At 39.9% G+C, this 17,459-nt stretch overlaps 1 protein-coding gene across 3 annotated transcripts in view; it reads right to left on the bottom strand.

Annotated features, from left to right (window-relative positions):
* Positions 1-851: 851 nt before the first annotated feature.
* The window catches only part of LOC143806607 (protein-glutamine gamma-glutamyltransferase Z-like), a 49,809-nt gene continuing 33,201 nt past the window's right edge, over positions 852-17,459 (bottom strand). For 2 of the 3 annotated variants that reach the window (XM_077287343.1, XM_077287342.1), the window contains exons 7-13: positions 15,969-16,107; positions 13,073-13,176; positions 10,925-11,170; positions 8,949-9,257; positions 5,572-5,732; positions 3,402-3,535; positions 852-1,347 (exon numbers count right to left, since the gene is read on the bottom strand). In XM_077287343.1, coding sequence (XP_077143458.1) covers positions 1,170-1,347; positions 3,402-3,535; positions 5,572-5,732; positions 8,949-9,257; positions 10,925-11,170; positions 13,073-13,176; positions 15,969-16,107 — 1,271 coding nt within the window. In that variant the 3' untranslated portion in view covers positions 852-1,169. The remainder of the gene's footprint in view (positions 1,348-3,401; positions 3,536-5,571; positions 5,733-8,948; positions 9,258-10,924; positions 11,171-13,072; positions 13,177-15,968; positions 16,108-17,459) is intronic. The other variant, XR_013221520.1, reaches the window with a different exon arrangement.

Genomic DNA, 17,459 nt, shown 5'->3' with positions numbered 1-17,459 from the left:
TGTTGTACATCGATTTGCTACAAATCGAATATCTTGGGAAAATTTGGTGAATCTGGTGAATTCAAAACGTAAAAGATTTGCTCATTTCTACCTGTCAGCTATCATTTTGATGGATAAAGGAGACCCTGGAATGGGTTAAAAAAATTATTAAACTTACCTGGCCCTAATTTGTCCTTTTGTGCAGCCCCACTCTGGTCCGGTCATCTTCTTCTGTTTGGTCACCAGTGCAGTCCTAAGCACTTCTGGCATGGACAAGGTCCCACGTCATGATATCATGGAGTGATGCACATCAAGATGTCGCAAGAGTTCTAGTGACTAGTGTGGTCTTTTCGAAAACTGACTAGGCCCAATACTGGAGATGCTGTAGATGTCATTTTAGAGACTACACTGGTGACTGGACAGAAGAAGACTATTGCCGTACCAGAGTAAGGCTGTTTGGCTTAACAGGATAGGGCCAGGTGAGCATAATAATGCAGATTCAATTCACATCAATTAAGTTCAATACAAATTGAAGTTCTCAGACCAACTTGGATAAATTTGTATAAGAATGTGAGAAAATTTGTCAAAATTTGCAAAAGTCTTTCGAAGTCTTCTAAGTTCCAAAGGCTCCTTGAAACTTATGGTTGTATGGAGCTAAACTACATCACCTACAGAGTAGGTGTTCTTACCTGTTAAGTTCCTGCTCGGATTCTTTGGTTATGCCCTGCCAGGCTGTATTCATCAGACATTCTCTGAACTTGATGATGATGCCAGTGTGCAGTGCTTTGACAGTATCTACAGTAGGGTCATAGTACTTTCTCCTTAACTTGTTTGCCTCTCTCCCATCCAAGTAACTTTAAATTACACCACATAGTAATATAAGGAGCAAAATCGCCTCCAACTTTATTTATTTGATATTTTATGATATAGTAAAAAAACACATAAAGAGTCAACCCAAAACTAAAACACTAGAACCTCTAGATACAAATCAAAACTGAAAAAAATGTGACAAATAACCAAGACGTATGGACCTACACACTTCTCTATGAACATTCAGTCATTTTACAATATATTTTCGATCCATTAGTAAAAAAATAACAAAAACAATCAACATAATACAAATGTGTCGGCTTCCCAACTTCAATTCCATTTATATAAAATCAGATTATAAAAGTAGTAACATTGTTCAGTTATTCAAAGTCGGGCATATATACTCTTCGAGGTGATGAAACTTCAATATCCAGATTTTCTCTGATGTATTTGATCTTGTCACTGGTAAAAAGCACTTGTAGAATCTTCTTCCCTCTTTTGTATGGAATCAAATCAACATGGATTGTAAGACCACTTCCAGGCTTCATGGATCCCAAACTGTAAAGTAGAATATAGGGTGAAATTTTCAAAGCAAAACCGCACCAAAACTCAACAAAGTATGTTGTTCACACTGTGGCCTAAAACTGTTACCTTCTTTAATATAAAAAATCCTAACCTGCATCTACTCATGCAATGTCATGAGAGCAGCACACCTCCCGAAACGGAAGTGAGAGCACTTTTACTTTACCACTATTTTAGCTCAAATTATTTATATATGCATGACAGACATAAGGGGAATAAGTGAAATGTGTCCATGCCTAGTGAGTTGCCAATGTTGTCTATAAAGATGGCAGCGTTGCTGTAGAGAATACGATCATGAGGTTTGGAAGGTAGCCCTATCATATCATAGAAGAGCAACCACCTCCTCATCGAAGGAGACAGAGACTGTTGATTCTTTCTCAAGAATTTGGATCCGGCATAGGAAGAAGAGCTATTGTCCAGTTTTTGAACCCTTGTAATGGTCTTTCTCAAGGATTTCTGCCTTAGAAGAATGCTGGACATGTGGGTGGATGAGGATCGGTCAGGTTCTTCTTCCACCCACATGCCAATTGCCCTTCTCAAGCAGATGTCCTTGATAAAAACCACTACAAGGGTCGAAACTAGGGGCCGCCGGACTCACACTGACACCAATTATATCTGGGTAAGATTGGCAGTATTTTATTACCATTATTTATATCTATTCTGGGCTGTTGAGTAGTAACTCAGATGGAAGGACCAGGCATATGCCGGTTCATAGGAAGCACTATGCACTTTATGGTAACAATCACGCTCTACTGACTAACTAATATGCCCATAATAGCAATTAGTCTCTGCCCTCCTATACCCTTGGTGTTATTTGCAGTGTTGTTTGTCCGCCGTACATGCACTATATGTGTACTTTGTCTGTTATTTATGTGATTTGATTATGTTTAATAAAAGTTGTTACATTTTACTTATGACTTTATGAGTATTCATACTCCGTAGCTGTTTTGTAGGATCTGCGTATTAGTGGAGTTTCCCTGTTATCCTTCATGTCCATTGTAGGACGTATTCCTGTTAGGAGTTTTACAATTGACATGCATCAGTGGCTATTGTATTAAGGGTCGAAACGTTGGCTGATATCTGTTCTTCCTATTCTGGATCTAAATAAATTTAAATATTCTTGATCAAGAATCAACAGTCTGTGTCTCCTTCGGTGCTGAGGATGCTCTTCTATAATATTGAGTTGCACAATTAGACAAAAGCACATCTAGATATTATCAATTGGAATCATCATAGTGATTCAATTCTCCCATGGCGGGATCAACTTGCCAGTTACGTGCGGTAGTGAGGCACAGAGCTTGGTGGTTACATAAAAAATGGTAATACAAGGTTGTCACAGATAACAGTAGGAACAGTCGATTGTGTTTTGTAGCAGGTGATTGTCACTAGGAGCAGACATAGCTCAACAGCTTTGGACTCAAAGCAACATGACCCCCTCCAAATTATATATACATTTTTGGGGGTTGGCAAACTGCTATGTCGATGTTAGGAAATATATAGTATATAAAGGTATATGTAAGGGTGGTAGTGGTTGATAGTTGTGTGCCTCTTTAAATATTCTGGAAGATAAATAGGTTCTTGCTCAGCGATGGCAAATGGATGCAATAAGTAGACTCAGAGAGGCAAATAATTTGATGGTTTCAACAATTTCACAAGAGGCAACAGGTCAACTTGAACAGAGTAAGACAATTGGTATTGAGCACTGCGGCTTGTGCTGAAACTTGCGACAGTCTGCTGGCAATCTCTTCAGCAGCATCTCCTTCCTTCTGTAACAGTCTCTGTATCACTTTCCTGGCAGTTCCAGCACACACTCCCTCTGTGATTGTAAGAACTTCTCTCATGGTCACCTCTCTTTGTTGCATATTTTACCTAGAACTTTGCAGCCTACCCTTTAAAGATAGCCAGTTGTAGACCCTCGCTCACTAACATCAGTCACTATTTGGAGAATTATTTGCCTTGTTGATAAAGATAAAACTCTACGTAGTTTACTTTTTGAATCTGTTAAAAAAAATTACTAAAAATTGACTTACTCTTTTGCTATGGTTCCCACCACCAGTCCATTGCCTTCCATAAGCAGTTCACAGTTTCTCAGTTCCTCAGTCAGTGGATTGACAAATTTAATTGTAACCCTGCATGGGACCAACAGCATTGCATTTTCTGGCTTCTGTAAAGTGAATGAACTTCATTATTGTCAGAGAAACTATGCAACCTAGAGTTGATGGTTCAAACGTTTTTAGTCTGATGCCAAAGTGGCAAAGGGAATTGTAATCCTTACAGTGTTCACCTCACCACAACTAAGTTTCAGAACCTGTGCTTATTTGATATGTCTGTTTATTTGTGAATTGTCAGGGTAGCGATACCATTATCAGTGTGGCATCAGAAGAGGCCTGTGTACTCGGAAAATCCTTGTAAGAAAGACTGTAAATCGTTAATTAAAGCTTTTTCCTGATCTGAAATGAACATGAGCACTTTAATTTAATCGGCTCTAGCTAATTAACTCTATCATGGCTCATCTTAATATTTCGAATTATAAATCCATTCGGACATCGAATTTCAAAGTAAATACACCAGCCTTATCAGGTCTACTAGACCTATTTAATAATGTACACAGATAGTATTGAGAAATCTGCTGACACATCTGATTTAAAGGAATTGCTTCAAGAAGAAAACTTATCCAAAACAAAAACTTTAAAAATCAGTGGCAACGTTTTTTTTTTTGCTATTTGTACTATTTTAGCTCTTCTGTGGATCAGACCAGACAGATTAGCCTTTGCTCCCCTCCCACACAAAGTATTAGACACCTATGACATATCTAATTATCCTTCTCTTCTTAGCAGGGACTAACCACTGCACCCTAAAAAGGTCATGCGGGATCTATTTTTTGGACCTTTGGCTAAAATATACCATTATCACATTTGACCCAAGTCAGTCACCCCAGTTCCCAATGCTTGCTAATTTTTGCTGCTTCCATGGAAAAGAAATGGCGTGTGCACACATTAAGTATTAGCTGCAGACATTTCTACGTCAAAAACAAATTTCTTGGAAGGAAAAAAAGTTGCATAAAAATACACATTTTTTTAATTTTTCACAAATGCTTCATCAGGGGTTTTGTTCTTGCCACTTACCGTATTTTTCGGACTATAAGACGCACCAGACCATAAGACGCACCCCAAATTTGGGGGTGGAAAGTAGCAGAAAAAAGATTTTTATAAGATGGGGGTCCGTCTTATTGTCTGAATTTAAGGTATCTTCCCTGAGGGACGGCGGTGGTAGAGCGGGGTCACCAGAAGCATGGTCCTTTCCTCAGGAAGTGGGTGGCGGCAGAAGTGGGGCAATGCTGCAGTCCTGGGGTATCCCAGTGATGCAATGCTGCGGGTCCGGTGTTGGTGGTCAGGCAGAGCATGGAACAGGGTCCAAATGCATCACCGGTTTCTCGGCGGCCATCTTCCTGATGCCATGCATGCGCAGTTTGAGTTCTCGGTGGCCCTTGGCTCAATCTGTTCATGTGCAGCCTGCGGTGGTCCATGGCTTCAGGAAGATGGCCACAGGGAAACCAACGATGCACTCTGCACCGCCCACCGCCATACCTCCGCCACCGCTGGTTCCCTGAGGAAGGGAGGCTGCTACACCACTGCCACAACCCTCCTCCCGGTAAGCTTGCACTCGGACTATAAGACACATCCCCCATTTTCCTCCCAAATTTTTTTGGGAAAAAGTGCATCTTATAGTCTGAAATATGTGGTAGTTTACTTACTATGACTACCCGACTTTGCAAATGTTAATTTATTTTATGGTGTTTGCACATATTATATATAGTTACATAGGTTGAAAAAAGACTTAGGGCCATCAAGCTCAACCTTTCTCCACCATTTATATTTTGTCTCTTATATTTCTGTATCAATCCTACTGTAGAGGTTTCACCGTTAGTTCCCTCACCAACACATCTGTGTTTGTTGTGTTGAATATATTTAAGATTTTTAATTTATATATACTAAAAATTAATTCTTATCCTCTTGTAATTACTCTGGTCTTTGCACATTTTTGCATTATTGTTTTTTTTTAAATTCAGGTATATATTGCTCAGAAGTCAGTACTAATACCCCCAATCCTGCTGTGTTGATAATACATTTGCTGTTTTGCATAGTAGTATCCCCCAATCTCTTCTATTCAACCGTGAGACAAGTCTCGTAAAATTCGTACTTCAATCTTTAGAGTTGGGGAATCTAACGTGATGTTTCTTTCAGCCAACAGCTTCTCCATTGTGTCCGTCACTTCTCCTACAGCAGAGACTTTTAGGAGATTACTCTCAGTGAGGCTCGTCTTGTACAGTGAATAGGGAACCAGGTAAATGGCGGAGTGCTCTGTGGGAAACAAGCGAACGCGTGCAGAGTAATTAATTATGCAATACACTTAGAGGAAATTTATGCAATAGGGGCCAGATTTATTTTTGTAATAACACTTGCTTACGGCATACAAATTATACAAATTTTGGCTCTCGGGAAAAACATCCTGCACCTTCCTGCCATATATTTGACACATCTAAATATGTTGTAATAAGTTACTGTGTTCCCATATTAATATGATTTCTCCAATATAATGTTTCCTTATAAAAAAAAAACCCCAATGAACAAGCAAAAAACTGTTCTTATCATTTAAAAAGTATCATCTAGTAGTTTCCAAAAACCTCTTAAAAGGATTGTCCACTACTCGGACATACCCCTTCTGAATCTTTTTGTTGTAAAATAATAACACTTATAGTCTCCTTCGGTGCCGCTGCTGTCTAAGCAGTGTCAGCACTGGCTCTCCCGGGGATTGTGTGACATTGTTATGTCATGCGATCACTGCGGCTAATCAGCACTGGCTTCACTCTCATCTCCTATGGATAAATCTCATACTTGGAAGTGAGAGAGCAGCAGCTCTGACTTATTCCGGATCTATGTGATTCGTCCAAAGGTGAGGACGATGAAGCCAGCACTGAGTTGCCACAGTGATTGCGTGACATAACAATGTCACACGATCCCAGGGAGAGCCAGTGCCGACATCGCTGGGAGGGTACCGTCACCGGAGGTGACTATAGGTGTTATTATTTTACAAAGGGGAAACATTGGAATTGAGAAGATGTTGTCCGAGTAGAGGACAACCCTTTTAAGTGTCAAAACTTTTGCTGGTTGCAACTGAAAATCTACAGGGTGGGCCATTTATATGGATACACCTACATAAAATGGGAATGGTTGGTGATATCAACTTCCTGTTTGTGGCACATTAGTATATGGGAGGGGGAAAACTTTTCATGATGGGTGGTGACCATGGCGACCATTTTGAAGTCAGCCATTTTTGAATGCAACTTTATAAATGACTCACCCAGGTGTATCCATATAAATGGCCCACCCTGTACTAGTGAGCCACACTGGTAGAGTTTGCAATTCTTTTATCTGTCTTTTTCTGAGCTCATCTCTTTTGACCACATCAAAGTTGAGTTGAACTTTTATGTGGTCTATGGTCATAAATCCTTAAAAAAAGACATATAAAACAGATGCAAACTTCCAGTCAAGACGAGCTCACTAGCGAATTCTCAGCTAACTCAGGGAAACAAGGAGCCTGTGAAAGTCGGTGTTACATATTTAATTAAATAAAAAATCTATATTTTATGCATTAAAGCAATAAAAAATGTCATCAAATGTGTCATTGTCCTTTAGCAGCAATCAGTATAAGATGAGGGATGTGCAGATCACATTGTACATCGTTTTAAGATCTAGTATTCACATTTATTTACACACATGGTGTTTTTAGAGTTAGTTATAAGCAGAAAGGACACAAGTTGCAGGATTGCATTATTTCATTTCATAGCATGGTCTTATTGTTTTTTTATATATTAACTTCACAATGCAATCTCATGTCAAGGGTCATTTATTAATTGCTAAAACGAGACTTAATAGTTCTCAGAAAACAATAACTTGCTGCTATTCCATTATGTTGCTTAATATTTCGATTGAATAAAGACCTTGACTTTAGTAACCTCTATTGAATGGTCTATGTGTGCACAGAAGCTTGGTAGATAAGAAATGAAAGAAGCCAAGAGTGCATTACCTATTAATATATAACCTAAGAAACAATATCATTGCCAAACTTTTTAGACACAGGCAGCTCTCCAGGCCACCATGAGGGCTGCAGAAGCCGCTGCGAGCATTACTTAAATGGAACCATTCAGGAGCTTTGGGGTCATCAAACTGGTAAAATGTTGGGTAGGGTAGTAAATAGCAAGTTTGCTTATACCATCCTGACCACAAATGGGCATCCCATCACAGAGAGGATCAACTTTGAAACTTTATTGGGAAGGGGACAGGATAGGGACATTATTACAGGAAGGGGTCCAGGATGAGGGACATTATACTGGGAAGGTGAAAGGATAGGGACATTATTACAGGAAGTGACTCAGGATTGGGGACATTACACTGGGAATGGGACAGGATAAGGACATTATTACTGGAAGGGGCCAAGGATGGGGGAGATTATACCGGGAAAGGGACAGGATAGGGACATTATTACAGGAAGGGGCCCAGGATGGAGGACATTATACTGGGAAGGGGACAAGACAGGGACATTATTACTGGAAGGGGCCCAGGATGGGGGACATTATACCAGAAGGGGACAGGATAGAGACATTATTACTGGAAGGGGTCCAGGATGGGGGACATTATACTGGGAAGGGGAAAGGATAGGGACATTATTACAGGAAGTTACTCAAGATGGGGGACATTACACTGGGAAGGGGACAGGATAAGGACATTATTATTGGAATGGGCCCAGGATGGAGGACATTATGCCGGGAAGGAGACAAGTTAGGGACATTATTACTGGAAGGGGCCCAGGATGAGGGAGATTACACTAGGAAGGGGACAGGATAGAGATATTATTACAGGAAGGGGCACAGGATGGGGGACATTATACTGGGAAGGGGACAAGATAGGGACATAATTACAGGAAGTGACTCACGATGGAGGACATTCCACTGGGAAGGGGACCGGATAGGGACATTATTGCAGGAAGTGACTCAGGAAAAGGAGCATTGTGATAGGATGGAGCTAAGGATATAGCAAGACTAAACAGTCATCATTCTAGCCCAAAGGATTACACTTGGCATTAAATATTGCAGAGAATGAATGTTTTTGCTGGGATTGGATCCACCCTTGATGCATGTACTGTACAACCTCACTTATAGTACATACAGATTTAAAGGAATATCCATTTGAGGCCAGAAAGGTATGTTTGAATTTGTCTCTTACTGTCCCACCCAGCAATGTTATTAGTTTGGTGACCCTAAATCTTCTAACAGGTATGCTTTAATGAGAATTTGTCACCAGGTTTAATATCACAGACTGCATATGTCAAATAGATCTCTGGTGTATTTACTCTGAAAATCATTGTGAGAATGACTTTGCACTGGACCAAATACTACAATTTTTTTATGCATTTTCAATATTGGCATGTCAGTCTCATCAGGTCTATTTAATAATGTATAAGCAAGGAGCAAGTGTTATTGTCTAATGCTCTATAGTAGGTGTAATACAGAAACCTACCTGCTTTGGGTTTTAGCTCCAAAGAATCGGATTTTTGATACACCACATTCCTATGTGCCCCGTTATTCTCTATGGCCTGAACAGTGATGTTAATATTAACTTGTTTAAATGAAGTGGTGAGATTTCTTAGGAAAGCAATGAGTTGAACATCTTGACCAAAAACTGGAGACTCCTTCAACTTGATCCTCAACTGTACCCCGAGTTTAGAAGGATTTGGAGGTGGATTATCGTGCAGGCCATTGCTTCCAGCATTCGGCTTTTTCCTCATCTCCAAGGCTTTTTTAAATACAAGTCGTTCTTTTTCTGACCCTTATAGGGAACAAAAGAAAGAGTCGTATATCATTCCACATCTTTACATACATGACGTCTACTGTAAATGAAAACTACTGTAGTAGATAAAAGCGACAATCCTGACCTATTGCTGGTTGGGTGTAGAAAAAAAGGGAGATAATGCAGCTAGCCTGATATGGCCTTTGTTAAATGCCTCTAAAGTAATACAATACCTAAAGGGCTAGTGCTTAAATGGGTTTAAAATGGCTGCTGGCGTATATTTTTATGCATGCGGATATACCAAAGGCAAAAAGCACTTTGCCATTGGGACTCTGCTAACTGCTAAAAAAATGGCGAAATAGAAAACCCAGATGAGGCTGTACATATAATTTACTGAAGAAATGTGGGCAAAACACGCGTCGGGGTGGAGGGACATGGCTCGGACACCGCACACACTGTATGAATCAATTATAGGCATCTAACCTACTTGTAATTATTGGGAAGTGGCATGTAAATTATTGGAGGCATTTATTTTTTCATTTTTTTATGTCAAATGATTTATGTATATTCAATAAAATTGCGATTAATTATTATAAGATTCATTTTTTGTGCTTTTCTGGCCATTTCTCTCTGTGTAGAGAATATTAGTGACACAGATGGGATTTTCATGCTAAGTCACTAGCACAAAGTACATAAGGATCACACCAATATTTGATTAAATCCCATCTGACAATAGCGTAAGGTAGGGACAAACCGCAACATAGCATGGCGGTGGCTATAGAGGCAGATACCCTGGGAACCAAATTTTATTGGAGCACAAAATTTAGGGTTAGAGCTGGGTGATAAAATAATTACATGAAAAAAGTTTAAAAAAAAGTAAAAAATTAAATATAGCAATGTGGAAATATTTATTATCCAAATTTTTACATGCACGTTCTGTTTTTCTATTGTATCATATGCTTATTTCATGCAATAAAATGCAAATTAATTATGTAGACATCATACAATGTGATTTTCTGAATTTTTTTAAGATTCTGTCTCTCAGAGGTGAAGTGTACCTATGATAAAAGTTACAGACCTCTCCATTGTTTGTAGGGGGAAAAACTTGCAAAATCAGCAGTGTATCAATAGTCTTTTGTCCCTAACTGTAGTTACATAGGTTAAAAAAAAGACTTCATCAGGTTCATGTGGCTATCTCTGTCCCTTGTCAATGATTGACAGCTTTCTGCCTATGCACAGTATAGGCAGAAAGCTTCCAATCAATGGAGTGGCCAGGTTAATATACAGCTCATCATTGAGAGAACTGCTTTCACTCACACACAGGTTGTGCTGATGCCAATTTTTGCAGGAGGTGGCTGTAATATACTAGTAATAGATGGGATAGAGCCAGCAGATTAACTCCTCTGAAAACAGTCAATTGCAACCATCGCAACTAATTAGTGTGACAGAGGGAGAAGGCTTCCCCTGTCAACCATTTCCTTCCACTTTTGGGTTTGTATGGAAACCAGAGGTCTAACAATGGGTTCCTGTTATGGTAGTATGGAAGCCCATTAGACCCTCATATGGTGACACCAAAGGAAAAATAAAACAATGATATGACTCATATGTGACAATGAAAAATAAAAATGATCCAAAAGGCGAATAAGGGGCTAATTGATATCACTGGTATCTGTAGGCAGATCACATATCAAAGATTTGTCATTTACCTTCATCATACTTGTAATTGCTGGTAATGTCCATTCTATGGCTCATGCCGACATGCTTAGTGCTGATTAGTTTTCCAATTTTCTGACTGTCTTGGTAAACCCTTTGTGGTGCCGACATTTTATTTGGCACAACCCATTTTATAATGTCGGCATTGACCTCCGCAAATATAAAAGGACAATCATACTTCAGATGAACGTCTCCTTCTTTAATGGCTTTTACAGGAGCCGGTCCACAGCAAAATACTCCTAAAACAAGAAAGTACAACGTCAATAGAGATTGGCCTCATCAGTATATTTGGGTGGTCCAATGCGTGGTCCAAGGTTCCTCCTAGAGGGTGTTGTTTAGAGGAGTGATGATCGAAATACTATTTCATCAAATGAAAATCTTTCAGCACCTTACATCATGTATTACTATTATTTCACAACTTTGAGCTGATAGATATCATTTTACTAAACTGTATCATGTTCGGAAGCAAAATGGACTAATTCAGCATTCCAAAAGAGGATCTTTCAGGTCCACTCTGCCCTATCCGATGGGATAGAGACGATGCCGCCAAAGATTTCAGCTTTTCAAGAAAGGAAGGAGGGACGTTATGGGACATTATTTATTTTTCATTAAAGGGTGAATCCCAAAATTAAGTCATCCCCTATCCATAGTATAGGGGACAACTTAGTGATTGTTGGGGGTCTGACTACAGGGACCACCAACGATCCCAAGTTTTCTTGGTTTCATCATCTTCGATGATGCCCAGTTCATCCTACTTCCTGTTCATTGTCTATGGGACTGTTGCCCATTTTCTCTGGTAGTTCTGTAATGGATCGCATGGCGAGCATGCGCACTGCTGCTCTATTGAGGATGCGACTTTGCAAAGCTTGGTTCCCAAGATCTTAAGCCCCATTCCCAAGATTTCTGGGGGTACCAGCAGTGACACGCAATCTTGGCCAGTCAGCATTTACTATATATTCATGAGATATTCTCAGCGTTACATCTAAAATACAATCTCTCCGAGATATCCTTAGCAATACACAGGGGAACATGTTAGATTATACTGGATCCTGCTTGTGGATCCTACCAGGGGCGGTCATATCACCTCTGCAACCTGTGCGGCCGCATAGAAGCCCAAGAGGCAAAGTGGCCCGTTTCTACTTCCAAAACAGGTGCAATTTTGCATTTTTAGGAGTTCTTAGACTGCAAAGGGCCCATATATTGTTCTTGCACAGGGGCCGTTTTCTGTCTATGTCTGACAGTGGATCTGACCTGCTCACCAGCTGTATGGCATTTGCATATTCTTATTATGTATGTTTGGCTTTCCTTTTGATATTCTCAGTTCCTCCCAAACCCCAATAACAGGCTGAAGAGTTCATTGCCTTTCGATTAAATTTTGCCACATCTGAGGCTTGGGGTCACAACTCTCATCCAAGAAGATCAGGTCGATTAGGCTATTCACCGTCCGATCAGAGTGTGATCTGACATCCTCGGATGACGAGTAGATGGATTAAAAAAAAATCTCCATCTTCTCCATTCCGTCAGTCTGTGAAAACCGAACTGCACTCTGGTGTCATCCGAGTGTAGTCCAATTTTTCCAATAGTGCAGCTGCGAAAAATTGGTCAGTCTCATGGAATAACATTGGCCTGAGTGCGATACAATGTTTTATCGAATTTGGACCTAAAATACGGTCGTCTGCACAAGCCAATAGAGTAAGGATTATAAATTGTAAGGGCTTGTTCACTCCTTACGATTTTGCCATTCATTTTTCAACGGTAAAAAATTGCTCTACTTTCCAGTATCAACAAAATGAATGAGATTTCTGACATCTCATGCACACGCTGCTTATTTTTATAACCATTTATTCAACCATCAAAGAGTTTTTTTAAATCTACAGCATGATAATTCTTACAGCGTTTTTCCAGATTTTTTCACTTGATTAAATGAATGGGGGAAAAAAAAGTGAAAAAGTAAAAACACTCATGTTTCATGCAGCATTTTTCCTGCCAACACTCTGCAGAAAAAAATGTATGCAAATACTCAACGTCTGCACTTACCCCAAGTCCTATTGAGGACTTGCTCAAATCTTGCTACTTTATTATTTGCATTAAATAAACACCTTTTTTATAAATACATAAACATATAAGACATAAATGTTTACCATTGCTTGCTTCTTGTGGCGTTGCATCTAGCACTTGCCAGCCGTTGTATCCTGCCAGTAAGTCTCTACGTTCCATCCAGCATTCATTCCACACATGAAAATTCCTGTACAAAGCGAGAACCGTAGTATAAAATTAAGCACAAAGAAAAATATGCAGTAGATACATAGAAATATAGATTGATTGATCAGTTGACAGATAGATGGATCTTTTTCTGCCTGTCCAGCTGTCTGACCACTTTTTTGTCTAGCAAACTCCCTTCTGAACTGGGAATATACAACACGTCTTTGCTAAAATGGCTAAATTCTGTCTATTTTTACTGGAGCACATGAGGATTCCTTTACAGCACCTTCTGAATTTATTCTACTTTTACCAGCAAAATTGATTGTTTCCTGACTGCTTTGGTTTTTTTTAGCCAGAATTTTGAGAGTTATGTTCCACAAGATGGCACTCCAACATAAAAATGTTATTTCCAAGTAGATTCCTACTAATCATGTATAACAAAGAAGCATAAAGCACATGAAGGAGGCCAGATTATAGGAAGGGCATAAGAAGCCGTCACTCGTAGCTTCCACCAACTAGGAGATTCTATCTACCATTTCCCACGAGATTCTCCCAGCAGCAAAAAGATATTAACCAATGGTCTGAATTCTCTCTTCTTTTTTTTTATAGCTTCAGTACTAGAAAACATTTATTCACAAAGGAAAGGACATGCTGATATTCGATAAATCCAGCATTAATTACTATTAAATGTCCAAAATAATTAACCCATTTTCGACTAGATTGCTTAGTAAGTAGTGATCAGCGGATGTACTGGGATAAGGCGCTATCCGAGCATGGCATGCTCAAAAAATAGGTTTGAGTTCCCACGGCCGTATGTCTCGTGGCTGCTTGACAGCTCCAACATATGCAGGACTTGCCTAACAAACAGGAAATTCTTACATGTGTCATAAAAAAAAACATCAATTTTGCCATTATGTTTTGCCTTTTTTATGTTGTCAATAGGGGGTGTTGATTAAAGTGTCAAATCGTCATATATATTATTAGGACTGCTGAAGTCACGTGTATTTTTTGCCAGGGTTAACAAGCCAGGAATCAGTCTTGGCCACTAGATTGTCTTGATTGGGCATAATTAGCTTTTGTTGTTGCCGCAGCCGTATCCTGGCTGTTATTGGCACCATATGTGTTCACCTTCTACATTGGGATCACTATTGTTCTGTATATCATCATTCATTAGTATGGCACAAGCTTTGATCCTCGTTTCCTCCAATAGCAGACATCAGGGGTCAATCACTGTGCCCATACATATCATATTGTAAAGCCAAAGAATTAGGCAATCATAGATAGGAGATAGGAAATGTATTTGCAATCCAAAGGTGAATGTACAACGCTTCGATTGACTCTGAGCTTCATCAGGTGCTTTGTTCTTTTGATTTACAGTATAGATGGGCGTATCATCTCTTCTGGAGTGCAGTAGTCTAAACAGAGATTGCACATATATCAGACTGTCATCTGATCATCTCAACTCCAGAGGAGTCTGCAAACGTGGAGCTGATTTGGCTTGCTCAGTTTAGCCACATGTAATATAGTTATTGGAGAGGTAACCTCCATCCACCAACCTTGATGCACCCCTCATCCAAAATCCACAGTAGTTGTGCATTAATGTATTACTTGTCACGTTGGTTTGTTGATACACATGATGCATTTTATAAGGAGAATCAGATTTGCCTTATCGGAGTCTACAAGTTTTTATTAACCTCACTTTTGTTTTTTCTTGGCAGACTTCCCTGATATGCTGCAACAACGGATAAAACAAAGCAGCAAAGGGTCATGCAGTCCACTTTTCAATGAAGGTTAACTGGTGTAATATCAACAAATGGAATATTAATCGGTTAAACAGCCAGAACCTAAAGAGGACCTGTCACCAGGTCAATAGTGAGCAGTTTTTACTCTTACTTTATTCCCACTTCACCCCGAGTACTTTTTTTTGGCATTTTTTTTCTAATCTGCCATAAAGTTCCAGTGATATGGTCCATTTTACTCAGTGCTATATTTTATGGTCTTTATCAAAAGGGGTGTGGCTCACAGAGGAATAAAGCAGAGTAGCCTAAAGACACGCCCCCGAGGATCCTGAAAGCCAAGCCCCTAACTAACTTCTCTCTTCTTTCCTCAAAATGGTCATAGGAGAACATAGGTGGTGTCGCCAACACAGTTGTGTCCAGAATCTGTGAGAGTTTGTCACGGACACAGGAGCAGTGTTACAGTGCTGAGCTCTGCACTACGGCACTGAAAAACGGTTATAGGGTGCACCGAGATGGTAATAAAGGGAGGATATAAAAAGAAGAGGGAGTGTGGCTGTGAACATATGCACAGTTAGAACCGGCTACAAATGCAATGATAGCACCAGACTTGATTCAGTCTCCACATGACGGGCTGCCGGCTTAGGTTTTTTTTCCACTCAAGATGACCAGTGCACCACATGAGTAGTATGTGGTGTGGCAGAGAGCAACCACCTGACAGGCACAGTAGGACAACTTGCTGCCACCTTGGAATGACTTGGAAAAGTTGAGATCCAAAACTTCAGAACCTCAGTTTTCAAAAATAAGAATCTTCAAACTCCTGATCTAGGCCCTTAGTACTCCCCTCTGTTGGTTCCTATCTTTTTGGTGTCTTTTTCAGTCGCATCGTTGCTTCATTTTTAATGTTATCGGCTCAGGTTGAGAAGCAGTCATCACGAGACAACCGTGTTGTGTAGCATCAAGAAGAACAACATGTGATTTCATCCAAATCTACACAACATAATGAAAGGATCAATCAAAACTTTAAAGATGTTAGCAAGAGAATAGAGAAGCGAGATTGCAGGAACTTGAATAGTTATTTATATGAGCAGCCACTCACCAAACACTGTCCCGATTGTTAGTTGAAATCCTTTCTCCAGTGATGTCGTAGTATTCATCAATAGTAAGGTTCCCGTCCGAGTCATGGGCAGATTCAAAGTTAGTTACTACTCTTGCCGGGATTCCCAAACATCGAAGTGCTGAGGGTACATGAAAGTATAATATTTGTAGTTTAGTAACTTGGATTATTCATCAAATCCACTTTTGTCTTTCTGCTGAACATCGTATGTATTATACCACGAACTGAAATAATATTATTACGAATGTTTCTAAGCCTCGGAAGATACTTTACATCTCAAAAAGCTCCTATTGTTGAAATCAAGATTTTAGGAGAAAGTTTAGTCATCATTTCAAAAGGTTTTTGACATGTTGTAGAGACTTCTGAAAAGCTTTGTTGAAGGTCCAGGTGCTGAACCCTAAAACAAAGGAGTAGAGGCGCCTAACCTAGGATTTTCTCCTGATGCCGAAGGCAGGCTCAAGAGGAAGTCAAGGATCTTGGATGAGCACTTCTATGCCTTCATTTTAGCCATCGGTGGAGTCTCAGAACCCAAATCCTATTAAAAAAAATGTTCATGTACTTATGACATGTCAAACGTTTTTTGTAAAAAATGATAGTTCCACTTTAAAATATCTTTAGAAGACTTTTTTTTGTTTTAGGCTATGTGCACACGTTATGGAATAGGGTCTGGATTTTTCCGCACCTTTTTTGTAAAATCCACAGGCAAAACGCACTGCGTTTTATCTGCAGTTCTACCTCGGATTTACCTCGGAATTCCTGCAGATTTTGTGCGGATTCCACCTGCGGATTCCTATTGTGGAGCAGGTGTAAAACGCTGTGGAAATCTGCACAAAGAATGGACATGCTGCGGAAAATACAACCCAGTGTTTCTGTGCGGTATTTTCCGCACCATGGGCACTGCGGAATTGGTTATCCATACGCTAACATGGTACTGTACGATGCATGGAAAACTGCTGCGGATCCGCAGCGGCCAGTCCGCTGTGGATCCTCAGCAAAATCCGCAACGTGTGCACATAGCCTTAATGTCATTCGGTTAAGAGAAATGCAGAATTATTTGCATACGCGTGCTATCCCTGGTTTTCACAGATAGCTTTTTTACCTATAATAGTGTTGGGGCTGGTCACACATCTAATTTTTCGTGAAATTCGAAGAGACATGTCCTATGTTGATTAGTGTTTTGTTCAAAATCAGCAAAGCAAGTCTACTGGGCCGTGAAAAAAATTGGACCGCACTCAGATGCCAGGCTGGGAAGCTTTATTTCATTCATTTACGAAAAACTGAAGAAATTTGGACCAAACTTGGACTGAAATCAATGACGGAACGCTGTCAGTTTTCTCATGTGTGAATGAGCCCTTGTAACCCTAGTGGGTGTGGATTCAGTGCGCCATGGACAAGGTTTTACTTGGAGGGACTTAACATTCACTAGAGCCTCTGATGGTGAGGATAGGCTTTGACACAGATAGTCACTAGGTA

Source organism: Ranitomeya variabilis, chromosome 2, assembly GCF_051348905.1.
Source record: "Ranitomeya variabilis isolate aRanVar5 chromosome 2, aRanVar5.hap1, whole genome shotgun sequence".
Classification (NCBI taxonomy): Eukaryota; Metazoa; Chordata; class Amphibia; order Anura; family Dendrobatidae; genus Ranitomeya; species Ranitomeya variabilis.
The sequence above is the reverse complement of the archived record's forward strand: the minus strand, read 5'-3'. Positions and strand labels throughout refer to the sequence as shown.